Below are 13,452 nucleotides of genomic sequence, written 5' to 3'. Positions count from 1 at the left end.
TCAATCCCAGCAGGTATATAAGAGGACAACCCGGCCTGCAGCTTGCTCATCCTTGGCTTCACTCAATTTTGTTTATAACACTCTTCTATTTTCTTCTAGTTGTGAGGGTGGGGTGGGGGATCACAAGTGGAGTAGCCTAGGGCCTCTCTTTCTCTAAATCCAGCCCTGTTAACAGGTCCCAGAGCTGGCTAGCTGCCTCTTCCGTTCCGCCTGACATTTAAGCTTCTCTGTTCCCCAGTAATCTCCGCAGCCAAAGCCTCCCATTTCGTTAAAAGGCACCTCTGCATGTTCGGCCCCTAAGCCAGGCCCAGTGAGGAGGTCTCCAAGCACCCGGGTTTTGAGCCAGGGGAGTGGCTTTCCAATGCCTAGTGTTCCTTCATCTGGGCCAGGTGGGAGAACCCCTTAGGGCAGAAGGACAGAGCTGGAGCCCAGTGGGGCTGGCTGCTGGGCCCTTTACTCCTTCCACAAAGTCTCTTCCATGGGGCTGACCGCGAGCCTGCTCTCCATTTTCTTGGGGGCCTTTTCTTTTGTCTGCACCATGGGCGCCATGTGCACAAACTGCTGGCAGGTAAGAAGAGCAAGCTATTTCCCTTGCCACTCTTCAGAAAGGGTCTGGGAGGGGCACCTGGTCCCTAATTTCATCGACTGAATACTGGAGGGGAATAGAAGGGAATGGGAAAGGCTAGGGTTTAATGTAGATCTACGATTTCATTGCCTTATGCATAATTGGGCTTTTTGTTCCTTTAGGAATCAGAGAGTGGGGGTATGTGTTAGTTCCTAAGGGTTTAAGCAGAGTTGGTGGGAATTTTAAAAGGGGTTAGTTGCTTCCGGGGTGTTGCTAGGTACTGGTATTTTAAAGCATTTGAAATTGAGGCACAGGCCCATGACCCAGATTTGGATCAGATTTTCATATGCTCATTTATAACAGTCTTTGGGCAATTTAAGAGGGCATGTGATTGGAGGGGTGGTGGTGGAGGAATTTTGTCATTGCTGTGCTTTGTAAGTAAGTGGTAGGAGCTTTTTAAAAAGCTCATAAAACCTTGAGAGCTTCCTCATAAAATTCCCAGAATGATGTACAGATCAGCCAATATTATCATAGTTACTTTGTTAAAATTGCAACCCATCCTCTCAGTTGTTGTTCATCTATTACCTATTACTGAGGCTGTGGTATCGGCTGCATAAAGCACGTGCATCCTCCTCTCAAAAGAGATAATCCTGGGAACTGTAGATGGTTAAGAACTGTAAACCACAGTTCCCAGAATTCTTTGTGGTAAGGAAATGCTTAAGATGCATGGTCTCTGCTATGATCTAGCTGCCAACAGATCACCCTGTCTTAGCTGCTGCACCGCTTCAACTGAACTGGTGTCAAAGTGTTTTAGCCCTGAGTAGTCCAGCTATTGAGGACCAGTTTTAACTGATCTGGGGCTCCCTCGCCCCTTCCTCCCACCTCTTCCAGGTGAACAGCAAAGGCTCTGTGGTCCTCAGCATGCGTTGCCGAGGCCTGTGGGGAGAGTGCGTTTGGGACAAGTTTGTCAAAATCTGGACCTGCGACGTCTTCAGCTCTTACCTGAACCCTCATCCTGGTAAATTTCATGTCCCAAATCAAGCTGCTGTCAAGGACGACCCCTTTTAAAGACAGCTAACTCCCTGGTTGGCACAGCAGCAGCAGCGGCAGGCGATGGACCTTGACACAGTTGGGTGGTGGGCAGGGAAGCGAATGGGGGGCATTGTCCAAACACTGGGGTGTCTGCACTGAGTGCAGCAAACTGGTTCTGCTGCTGTAGAATCACTAAATTGGGTTTTCTTGGCTGTGCACATGCAGTACTATGACTTTCCCACGGGGGGCAACCAAGGCTGTGTGGAAAAAAGATAATTACCGGTCTGTGCCAAGTGGCTGGCTTCTGACCACAGGATGCTGTTGGTTGGTAAACTGACACCCCCCTTTCGCTTCCTCTTATCCATTTATAACTTGCCACAGCCCCAGGAGATCACTGGGGCTCTAGAAAGCCATTATTTCACACCCACAAACGGAATTCCTGGTTCTTTCAGTTCTTCTCCTGCTTAATTCCTGGTTCTTTCAGTTCTTCTCCTGCTTTCTGGGTTTTCAATTCACTGACATCATTTCTCTATGAGGCAAAGGGGTTGCCAGTCACTACAAATCAGCGTTGTGAGCAACCTGTGGTGGAGCTCACTGCCACAGGGCAATTGGAAGGCCAACAGATTATTTGCGTGCTTTTATTTATTTTTCTAAATATTAACAATTTGGGGATTTATTAGCACAGGCTCTGGCGATGGCCATTAGCTTACAGTATATGGCTAAAAAAACAATCTATCTGGAATCATGCTAGCTTGGAATGGAGCTTCCACATTCAGGACAGTCCATCTTTGACTTTCAGGTGACTGTGCCTTTACACTCTGGTCCAAAGCATCCATAGGAATCAGGTTGTTTGCCATTGGAGACAAAATGCTAGAAAAAGGAGCTCCTGGTCAGATTTGAGAAGGCTTTGTCCGTAAAATCACTCCGCATTTTAGCCATGGGGTGCTGACAGTAATTGAGAGGAGGATGCTCCAGTCTAGAACTGTGTTGTGTTTGCTCTAAAGCAGGTGTTTTTGATGATGACTCACTGCGCTGGCCAGGGCTGATGTAGTAAAAAAACATTTCTTTTTTCTTTTTAAAATCATTTTTACTGGTTTCACAAATACAAAGTACCAAATATACACACACTAGTAAAAACATATCATCTCGAGACTTTCCCCCATCCCCTTCATGGGGTCTCATTTTAAACATCTACAACTGCATATTCATCCATACTCAAATTTTTATATCAAACCGTATTGCCCATAGTAATTTTTACACTACAAGTGAATCAAAATCTTGCCCTTGTTTCCATCCGCTTACAATGGTCTCCTAAGTAACTTTTTAAATTTTTCCCATTCTTTTATAAAGGTATTTATCTTCTTGGTTTCTGAGTTTTCCAGTCGGCTTTGCCATTTCGGCACAGCCCATCAGATTGGTTTGCCATTCTTCTCTGGTAGGGAGATTGTTTTCTTTCCAACTCTGGGCTAGTAACATCTGGGCAGCTGTTGTTCCATACATAAAAAGTATTTTCTGTTCCTTTGGTATGTCAGTACCTGTAATTCCTAATAAAAAAGCTTCTGGTTTCTTAACAAAAGGCCAGGGGTTCTTTGTCCCAGTATCCTGTCTCTGACCATGGGCCAGCAAATCATACAGCAGTCTTCCTCCAACCTGGTGCTTCCAAATGTTTTGAACTACATAGTTTCTTTCTGCTTCTTGTAGTCCAAAACATTTGGAAGCACCACGTTGGAGGAAGACTCCTGTATGATTTGCTGGCCCATGGTCAGGATACTGGGACAAAAAACCCCTGGCCTCCCCCCCCCCATACAAAGCAGACCCTGCAGTCCCATATTTAACAGTTCCATATCGATCTTGTCGCCACTCAAAACCAAGCTGGTGTGTTCCTGGTCACTTGCTGGGCCTTGACCTATGTATCTTCCCACAGGGGCCATTATCACTGCAAGAGCCTTGCTCATCACATCTGCCATTGCAGGGGCTTCAGCCTTCCTCTGCCTCCTCTCAGGATGTCGATATTTCCGCTGCTTCCAAGAGACCACGGCCAAGTGGCGCTGCCTCTACCTCTCCATGGGATGCTATCTCTTTGCAGGTATGTCCGCCACCAAAGACCAGAGGCTTCCAACACAAGAGCCCTCTCCATGAGACAAAAGCAATTCCCCGCAGTGCTGAGGGACAGGTAAAACCCATGCAAGCTGGCTCACGCCTCTTTTTGGTTGCAGTGTCATTGATGTGCCCTGCCATTGGGCAAAGAGAGGCACCTCCCTCAGTCGGCAGAATCTGATGAGCCACAGGTCCTCTGCCCTAGTCGCTCCTCCTTGAGCCTTCCCATGATACACAGATCAGGCTGCACAATTCCTTATTGCAGAAAAAAGTGGGGAAGCATGCCTAGACCCATGGGATATTGCTGTATGTGACCCCACTCTCTGAGTGGCAAGAGATTCCAGCATTCACCCAGGGTTTGGTTTCCTTGGAATGAAGGACATTCGAGACTGTGGCGTCTTTAGAGTTTTATTTGGACATATGAGCAAAAGATAGAGGAGCTTGTGGCTTGGACACTCCAGCAGGTCTTGCTTCCACATTAGGGTTCCAGGGAAGCCCCACGCCACAACTCAGGGGTCCAGCACAGAGCAAGACGTGCCTCTATGTCTCCAGCTTCCAGCATTAGCCAAAACATACAAACATACTTGCTTACACAGCCCTGTGTATGTAAGAGAGTAAAATTTTTACAGCTTCAGAGCAGCTCATGTTTCATGGTTCTCTTTTCTGGGTTGGAAGGAGGTAAGCCCAGAGCAGTGACTCAAGCAGAGACTCAACAGGCAGCCTCTTCTTTGGACAGGCACTTTGGGAAGAACTTTGTGACTGTTTTGGAAGGTGGTGGACTTCCTTGGGGTTTTTAAAACTGAGGTTGGACGGCCATCTGCCACAGCTTCTTTAGGTGTGATTCTACAATTCTATAATTCCACGATTCACAAGGAGTGTTTAATCACTGGATTTCTGTACATGTATTCCTTGCAGCATACCAGTGGGTCTGGCACCATGGGTATAGCTGCAAGGGGGGAGGCAATTTCCCTTCCACATCAAGTAAATAAATAAAAACAATTAACTAGAAGTAGAAAATGTAGAAAGACTTTGACAGATTTTTTTGAGCACTTGGGGTCAAAAGAAAGCAATTAAAAACAACTGTTGTAGATACATTTCATTCTAGACCTGCTAGACAGAGGATGATGGCAGGTGGGTGTCCTGCTCCCCCCGCAACATAAATCCTGGCTACACCCATGTCTGGCACCCAATTTGAGAATTCCCAAGCTAAAGACTTGCAGGAGGGGAAGGTAGGGGGCATGGGCTTAGCCAAAGGGGGGGGACAGGGAGGGACAGCTAACCCCCCTAAATCAATAAGAATTAATAAAAATATATAGCTAACTGAGGTTCTTCCCCCCCCCCACAAAAATCCTGGCTATGCCCATGTAGGGGGGGGGAATAAATAAGTTCTGCACTCCAAGTTCATAAGAGCTCACACCTCACTCCCGTTCCTTTTAGGCTTTTTGTCCTGCATTGGCGTGATCCGATATTGCCTGTATGTCTTCTTCCAGCACCAGTATGAGGTATTTTCCCTGTCTGCTCTGGCTGTGTGTTCTTTTTTACCCACCCTCCTTGTGGTGGTTGTATTGTACATTACGCAGAGAAATAGCACTGGCGGCCGGCTCTTACTCCAACACAATAGGGAAATGCTTGAAGGCAGAGGGCTAGCTTAGGGCAACACTGTGCCAAAATGCCCTCCCTCTTTTTTAAACAGTGTCCCATCCCTTAATGAGAAAATAAATTGCATTTCGAAATTACCAAAAGGACAAGAACGTTTCGGTGAGATTCCCATGGGTGGGGTGCAGGGCTTTGGTCACACCTTGCTTTCAAATACAGTAGTGCTGAAGAGCATTTGCGAGTCTCCTGTCCAGGGCTGGCCCACCTATGAGACATGCTGAAGCAGTTGCCTCAGGTGGCAGCTTGGACAGATACATCCAGGTTTGCTTGGAGGGCACCACTCGCTGCCTCCTGCCTTTGCTGCTCATTGTCTCTTCCTCCTCCAACCCCTGCCTCCCGCTGCAGCTGATGCTTCCTCATCCTCCACACATGGCATTGGCCTCCTCTTCAGCCTCCTTCTTTCTCCCTTCCTGTGAGGTAGGTTAGGCCCCTAAGGCCACCCAGTGAGCATCATCGTGTCTGAGTGGGGATTCGAACCCTGGTCTCTCCTGGGTCCTAGCTCAACAACACTCTAACCACTACACCGTCCATAAAATCAGCACCGTCCATAAAATCTGCCTGGTTGCAGTTTCCAACATGGCAGTCCCAATTGACAATGTGTGGGATGTAACATAAGCAGTCATGTGCAACACTTCCTGTTTGCCCGGAGTGGACACACAGGGGGATGTTACTCCAGCCAGGAGGACTTCCTGTCACACTTGTCTGGAGCATTTTCCCCCTGCATGTGTCCAGGTAGATGGGCGTGAGCCTGTGAGACCCCATAAAAGGACTGGTCACGCAGCCATCTTTCTCTCTCGACCATTTTCTCTTGATGCTTTTGCTGCATGCTGGCTCAATCCCCATATGGATAAACTCTCTTCTGTAATTACAAGCTAAAGCTTGCCTTCAGGGAACCTACTGTGAACTGAATGTGAGTAAACGTCTTATCATTACTTTTAAAAGAAGATTGTTGTGTCTTTATTCTTTTTAAGAGGGAACAAAGGGGATTTACCAGGAACAAACCCGATCTGGATAAAGCCAGATTGGAATGCTTAAGTAAAGAGATTCAGACAAATCTACCAACTAGCTTCCTGCTATATACTGGGGAATGTACTGCTACTGACTCACTAGCGTGAGTGAGGAAGGATAATATTTAATCAATGTATCCTCTCCTCCCACTAAGGGACGCGAGTGGTGCTGTGGTCAAAACCACAAAGCCTAGGGCTTGCCAATCAGAAGGTCGGCGGTTCGAATCCCCGCAACGGGGTGAGCTCCTGTTGTTTGGTCCCAGCTCCTGCCAACCTAGCAGTTCGAAAACATGCCAGTGCAAGTAGATAAATAGGTACTGCTCTGGCGGGAAGGTAAACGGCATTTCCATGTGCTGCTCTGGTTCACCAGAAGCAGCTTAGTCATGCTGGCCACACGACCCTTCTGTCTGTGGACAAACGCCGGCTCCCTCAGCCTATAGAGCGAGATGAGTGCCGCAACCTCAGTCGTCCGCGACTGAACCTAATGGTCAGGGGTACCTTTACCTTTACCTTACTATCCACAACATTCCCACACAATGTGCCCCACAGCATCCCACAATGCCAATGCCTGGGATCTCCCTCCATGCCAAATCTTTGACCAACCAGCTCTTTCCCATTTGCCTTCTAGGTGTCTCTGAGGATCCCTGGATTCCCCAGCTTTGAGTATGGCTATTCCCTGTGGATGGCTGTAGCAGGTGGCCTGGCAGCCATTGCCGCAGCTGTCACTTCGTACTATGAAGGGGTGCTTCTTAAGACCCTCAGCATGAGTCCAGCCAAGGAGATGCCTGCTGGAGATGCCACTGGGACTACTTGGACGTATGTCTGAGGGAGAGAGGAACCTAAGAGCATCTTCTGATAGTGGCGTTTAGTACAAAATAAGATGTTTCTCACAGGTGTTTCTTAAGGAGGACCATCTGAATCCTTGATTGTGACCCATCAGAGGAGCTCAGTGATCAAGGCAATGCAGAAGGAAACAGACTGTCCTTAGGAGAAGCACAGAAAGAGAAAATCAACAAAATAATCCATAAAAAAACATTGGTTAAAACATCAGCAAATACTAATTGGTTGTCCATGCCCTGTGGAGCTGCTTGCTGGTAGAGGTTTTGGCAGAACTGCCCCTCCCTTCTTTCGGGTGTCTTTTGAAAGCCTTTCCAACAAGAATTTTATCAGGTTTTTTAGGGCAACCAGTATTTGCTGGTGTTTAAAACAATGTTTTTATAGATACTTTTGTTGGTTTTATCCTTCTGTGTTTTGTAGCATCTTGTGATACATTTTATGCAAGCTTAATTATAAATAAATAAATAAATAAATAAATAAATAAATAAATAAATAAATAAATAAATAAATGTGGCGAGTTGAAAGGCTAACTTTAGCGGCAGGTTGAAGAACAGAAATTTTAAAAAAGCCCTTTGAATGGCAGGTGGGGCCTGCCCCCACAGACAAAGTGTACAGCACCCCTGAGCATGGGCAGAATTGGTGCCAAAGGAATTTTTTTTCTGATCAGCGGGTCAATCAAACAAAGCATGGCATCCAGCAAAGTCCTACTCAGAGTAGACTCAAGTTAGCCAATCTTATGGACGTACTCTAATGTTGGATACAACCCATAATTGACACTGTGCTGCCTTCCTGCTTCTTCTCGTAGGGTCATAGCTGAATATTTCCTCTAAGGTTGGCACCCTCAAACTGTGGTCCACGAGCTTCATTCAGGTGGTCCGTGGTGCATCCACGAATTTGTGGCTGTGGGTGGAAGACTGCACAACCATTGCATTAAATATTCCTAATTTGAATTGTATTTCTGTTGCTTTCTTATGCCTCATATTGTATTTTATTGTTTGACAGACTTAATTTTATTGTATTGAATGGGGAAATGGCACAACATCCAGCACGGTGCATTACAATTCACACAACAGGCAGAAAACACCATCAAAAACCCTCAACAATTTTCGACTGGTCTGAGTGAGGAGGAGAGGTTTGGGAACCTAAAGCACAATGTGTAGTGTGGGGTTTCTGTGTGGTTGATTTCCCCTCTTCCTTCCCGCCCGCTTCCCCATAAGGGATTGTGCAATCTGGCCTGAGAAGGCTCAGGAAGGAGGGCCAGGTGATGGGGGGAGTGGAGCTGGTGCTGCTGCTGCCCTTCAACACCTGCCACCCGAGGCAGCTGCTTCATTTTGCCTAATGTTAGGACTGACTCTGAAACCAAGCAGGATGAAGACAATGTAACAACAAAAAGCCAACTAGCCAAAGCCTTGCACTTTCCAAATGCTTTCCGCAAGGTGCCTCCCCAAAGATTCCTGAGTAAGCTTTAGCAGTCAAGGAAAAAGAAGAGATGTTGTCCTGTAGATCAGGAATCGGTTAAGCTGCAGGAAGCTAAGAGCAGGAATAAATGGACAGTTCTCCAAATGGAAAGAAGTAAAAATTGGGTGTCCCCCAAGAATTGGTACTGGGACCTATGCTTTTTAACTTGTTCAGGGTTTCCCAAACTCGAGTCTCCAGTTGTTTTGGGACTACAACTGCCATCATCCCTAGCCAGCAGGACCAATGGTCAGGGATGATGGGAGTTATAGTCCAAAAACAGCTGGAGACCCAAGTTTGGGTAACACTGATCTGGATGAATCAGATCAGCCCCCCTGATTAATCGACGACCGTGATGTTTTTTTCAAAGTAGATGGTGAAGAGCTCCATCATTCCGGATCGGGGAGGTGTTAGGAAAAGCACACTGCACATGCTCAGAGAGATCATTCCCAGAGTCCAGAGCCCGTGGGGCTATTACAGCTTTGCAGCGCTTGTGCGGGGATCAACAGCAAGAGAGAAAGGCGACGCCGCTCCCTTTTAAATCTCGCGTTTAACCCTTTCCCGCCTCCAGGCTCAGCGCTGCCGGCGAAGGGGAGGAGCCGGCCGGCCGGCTCGGGGAGGGCGCCCCGGAGGCTCTTGCTGGTGCTGGAGGGTGGGAGGGAGGAGCCGGCAGCCGGCAGCCGGGGCGAGAGGCCGGCCCTTCTGTCGCACAGAGCTCCGCAGCCGAGGAAAGGACCGCGGGCGAGACTTCTAGCGAACCTCGACGGGTCACGATGGCTCCTCGCGTCTGGCTGCTCAGGCGAAGTTAGAGGGGATGGAAAAGTAGAGGAGAACCCCCACAGTACCTTGCGGGCCGCTCACCTTTCCTTTGCAAGGCACCCGACGGAGCGGACCGCCGAGAGACGCCGGGAGACTCCAGGGAGGCCGTCGGGGCGAGGCGGGCGGCCCCCGTATGGCGCCCTCCAGGTGTTGAGGGTTAGCTGGCCGGCCGGTCAGGCTGCCGTCGGAGGCGCAGGCGATGGCCCTGGAGCGGGCGCTGCAGGCCGCCCGCCAGGGGGACGTGGACACGCTCAAGGCGCTGCAGGCCGACGGGCAGCTGCTGCCGCCCGCGCAGCTCCGCGACGCGCTGGGCGCCTCTCCTGCTCACCACGCCGCCCGCGCCGGGAAGCTGAACTGCCTGCGCTACCTGGTGGAGGAAGCGGCGCTGGCCGGCAACGGGCGGGCTCGCAATGGGGCCACGCCGGGCCACGATGCCGCCGCCACCGGCAACCTGGCCTGCCTCCAGTGGTTGCTCACCCAGGGAGGCTGCCGAGTCCAGGTGAGCACCGGTGGAGCGAGGGGACGCCCTTGCGCGCTTTGAAGTGTTTTGCGCCTTGGGCGCACGGAGAGGGACTGTGTTCTAAGCGGCTCCGTTGACGTAGACCTTTAGGGGCGTTATCTTTTAAAAAGACACCTGTTTGGAATTCTTATTTACTTATTTAGGAAAGTTCAGCAGAGCTCGGAACAGAAAGGGTCAAGATGGGAATGCCTCTGATTACACGCAGAGTTCGTTTCTCTCAACCCAGTGCTGGATTGGTGTTTGTTTTTTGTTTTTGTTTTTTTTGCGGGGGCGCGCAGCAATCTATTCCCCCCCCCCCGGTTGATACCCATAGCTAGGGTTTTTAGCAAGTTGGTGGGTGAACAATTTGGCGAAAATTGGAGGGTTATGTGTATGTGTGTGTTGCCTCTGAGTTCCATTTTTGCCCTCTTAGATTTCCTATGGGACTCTCATCCACAAAAAAAGGTTGGCGATGGCCATCAATCTTGACTGCCTTAAAAGAGGATGAGACAAATTCATGGAAGAGAGGGCTGTCGGTGGCTACTAAGCAGGATGATGGCTGTACTTTGCCTCTGTGGTCAAAGGCAGCAATGTTTCGAAATATCACTTGCTGGAAGCCACAGGAGGGGAGAGAGGACTATTGTGCTTGATTCCTGCTTGCAGGTTTCCTACAGGTATCTGGTTGGCCACTGTGAGAAGAGAGTGCAGGACTAGATGGGCCATTGGCCTGATCCAGGAGAGCTCTGTTGCCCCATCACCCACTAAGCACTGCCCACTCTAGGAAGAAGAGGTACCTGCTGGTTGGAGGCAGCATTTTTCCAGCCTAGCTTTAAGCACTTCCTCTGTGCAGATTCGTTTGCAAAGACAGCACGCAGGTGTCCTCTGCTCCCCCAAAGTTGATCATGCCTTCGTATTTAGAATAGGAACAACAAATACATAATTCAGAAGTCAGTACCGGAAAGGAAAGAACAGGGAACAGTTTCTTGGCTGCTCCATAACCAAATACAGTAGGCCTAGTTACAGCAAGAGCAAGTGTTGATTACAGGAGTGGTGCTTGTAAAGGAGGGCAGGAGTTCCTCTGAGCATGTGTGAAGTCTGCATCCCTGTCTGCTGCATATTCTGTGCTTAACTGGGAAGCTCCTTTTATGTGGAGGCAGGTGTTCAAAGCCAGCAGAGTTTCTAAGTAAGAGAGTCTTAATACTTTGCGGGGCTAAGCTCTTGTCAGCCAGAGCAAAATGTTTAGGTTCCTCCCCTACCCTCTTTGGGAGGAGACGAGGGTGCAAGATTCAGCCTCTTGGTGTGTGGGGATGTTGTGTTGGCAAGACATTCACAATGTCCTGTTTGCACATCATCAGAAGCACTGTGGGGAGAGACCCTCCCCAGACATGGAAGAATTTCTTTAAAAGTGGATGAGATGTCACCCTAGATACTGAAGGAAACCTGTGTTGACCTCTGAATGCTTGATTGACAGGGAAATGCAGTCTGGCTCCCTGCCAGAGTATTTTTGCGTGATCTGGGGAGGGGCAACTTCTCAGCAGTGGAGCACCCACTTTGCATGTAGAAGGTCCCAGGTCCAATTCTTCTGCATCTCCAGGTAGGGCTGGGATAGAGCCGTGCCTGAAACCCTGGGAGCTGCTGCCAGTCAGTGTACAGCAGCAGTCTTTGCAGTCTGGTGCCTTCTAGATGTTTTGCACTGCAACCCCTATAAGCCCCAGCCCAGGTCACGCTGGCTTGGGCTTATGGTAATTGTAGTTCAGAGTATCTGGCAGGCACCAGGTCATACACAGCACTGAGCTACGTGGGCCAATATTCTGGTTTGGACGTATAAGGCAATTTTTATTGTTCAGCTGGAGCATCTATAGCTCAGGGATGGAGCTATAGATGCTGTGCATGCATAACCCCTGAAGGCATCTCCATGTAGCACTAGGAAAGACTTAAGACTGCTCCTTACATCTCCAGGTACATGCTAAAATCCAGCTGTGCTGTAAAATGACCTTTACTGCATGGTAGGCAATTGGCATGTTTTGACTGCTTGATTTGCATTAAAATGCTAAGTGCATTTGTTATTTATTTGTTCCGTAAAAATTTACACATCGCTTGATTGTAAAACAACAACTCCTCAGAGCATTTACAAAACAGTAAAAATCAAGAAAGATTTGTGACGAGTGCTGGATTTACGTATAAGCTAAACAAGTTATAGCTTAGGGCCCCACTGACTTGGCCCCCCCCAAAAAATTAAAAAAGCCACCACTGGATGTACATTTCCAAAATATAAGATAAAAAACAAATAAAATAAAACCTACATACAGCAACAGTGTTTTGTGTTGCGTAGGCTCCTATGATGTAAGTAATGGGCGCCGCCTGCTAGCCTGCTCCCTAAAATATCACTGGTTTGCTCATTTCTATATATAGGGTGCCTACATTCTGCATGTACAAATGGCTTTAGATACCTATTAGGTCCATAAATTACCATATAGCATATATTCAACACAAAAAACAGTGACAATTTGTTGTTGACAAAGGACAGCTGGGCATATAAAGGGCCCCATTATCTTCAGTAGCTTAGGGCCTCATCAAACCGAAATCCGGCCCTGTTTGCAACCCTACCTTAAAACAAGCCAAAGTTAAAATAATGAAGCAGATTAGAAATGCCTAAAGTTTGCAAGAAATGGAAATGGTTTTCACCAAGGAGGACTGTGGGTTTTTGTCTCGTACATCTTTCCAATGAAGGTTGTTAAAGTTGTTTCAACTTCAGCGTGAGTAGGCTGGGGCATCAGGAGAACAGCTGAAGCCTAGGACACCGGGGTTCAATTCATGAAGGCATCTTCACCCATTAAAGCAAGGGGTGGGCAATCTTTTCTCATGCCAGGGCTGGGGAGGGCCAGAAACATAAGTGAAGGATCCTCAGGATTGCAGGTGGAAAGTCTTTCCAAGACTTATCTGTGAATGCCGTGAGCCAAAACTGGGACCTTCTGCATATGCTTGGGCATAAAACAATAACTGCACCCCAATGTAAAAAGCTGTTTTATGCCAACTCTGACAGATTGGTCCTTCTACATGCAAGGCAGATGCTCTGCCTTTGAGTTGTGGCCTTTCCCAGATATGAAGGAAGCTTGGCGTGGATTTTTGTGTGGAAGGATTGTGAGCTTCTGGTGCTCCAAACAAATACCTGGGCTCAGAACTCTTCAGTGTATGTCTTTTGCATGTGGTCGGTGGAACTGGTTTCTAGTAAAAACAAACAAACACCAAAGCGGATCTCACAAGCCCACTCCTGATCATTTTGAAATTATGTGACTTTTGGACTGAAATGTTATGCATGTGCATTAATTAGAGAAGAGTGGACCAGAGTTAAAGCAGGAAAGGTACAGGGCCATTGTTGGGAGGGAGCTTCTGCCATGGTTTGCTCAGTTCAGGCAACACACCTAACCAAGGTTTGCACAGAACATAATTTAGAACCCAGAACGTTGGTTTGGGCTTCCAAATGT

At 48.2% G+C, this 13,452-nt stretch overlaps 2 protein-coding genes across 3 annotated transcripts in view; both read left to right on the top strand.

The window, feature by feature from the left end:
- The first annotated feature begins 538 nt into the window (after positions 1 to 538).
- Positions 539 to 7,183, top strand: LOC117051009 (claudin-16-like). Its single transcript, XM_033157022.1, has 5 exons — positions 539 to 568; positions 1,457 to 1,583; positions 3,522 to 3,683; positions 5,132 to 5,196; positions 6,986 to 7,183. The coding sequence occupies exons 1-5, from the start codon at positions 539 to 541 to the stop codon at positions 7,181 to 7,183; spliced, it is 582 nt and encodes a 193-aa protein (XP_033012913.1).
- Positions 7,184 to 9,624: 2,441 nt separating this feature from the next.
- The window catches only part of ESPN (espin), a 103,477-nt gene continuing 99,649 nt past the window's right edge, over positions 9,625 to 13,452 (top strand). For both annotated transcript variants that reach the window (XM_033156552.1, XM_033156550.1), the window contains exon 1: positions 9,625 to 9,967. In XM_033156552.1, the coding sequence (XP_033012443.1) occupies positions 9,668 to 9,967 (300 nt within the window). In that variant the 5' untranslated portion in view covers positions 9,625 to 9,667. The remainder of the gene's footprint in view (positions 9,968 to 13,452) is intronic.

Source organism: Lacerta agilis, chromosome 8, assembly GCF_009819535.1.
Source record: "Lacerta agilis isolate rLacAgi1 chromosome 8, rLacAgi1.pri, whole genome shotgun sequence".
Classification (NCBI taxonomy): Eukaryota; Metazoa; Chordata; class Lepidosauria; order Squamata; family Lacertidae; genus Lacerta; species Lacerta agilis.
Note: the sequence above shows the minus strand (reverse complement) of the source record. Positions and strands in the feature narration are given on the sequence as shown.

Excerpts from the sequence above, each read along its gene's own strand:
- LOC117051009 (XM_033157022.1), top strand. The coding sequence starts at position 539 with ATGGGCGCCATGTGCACAAACTGCTGGCAG. Across the intron at positions 569-1,456 it reads TGTGCACAAACTGCTGGCAG|GTGAACAGCAAAGGCTCTGT; the intron begins GTAAGAAGAGCA and ends CACCTCTTCCAG. Across the intron at positions 5,197-6,985 it reads TCTTCCAGCACCAGTATGAG|GTGTCTCTGAGGATCCCTGG; the intron begins GTATTTTCCCTG and ends TTTGCCTTCTAG.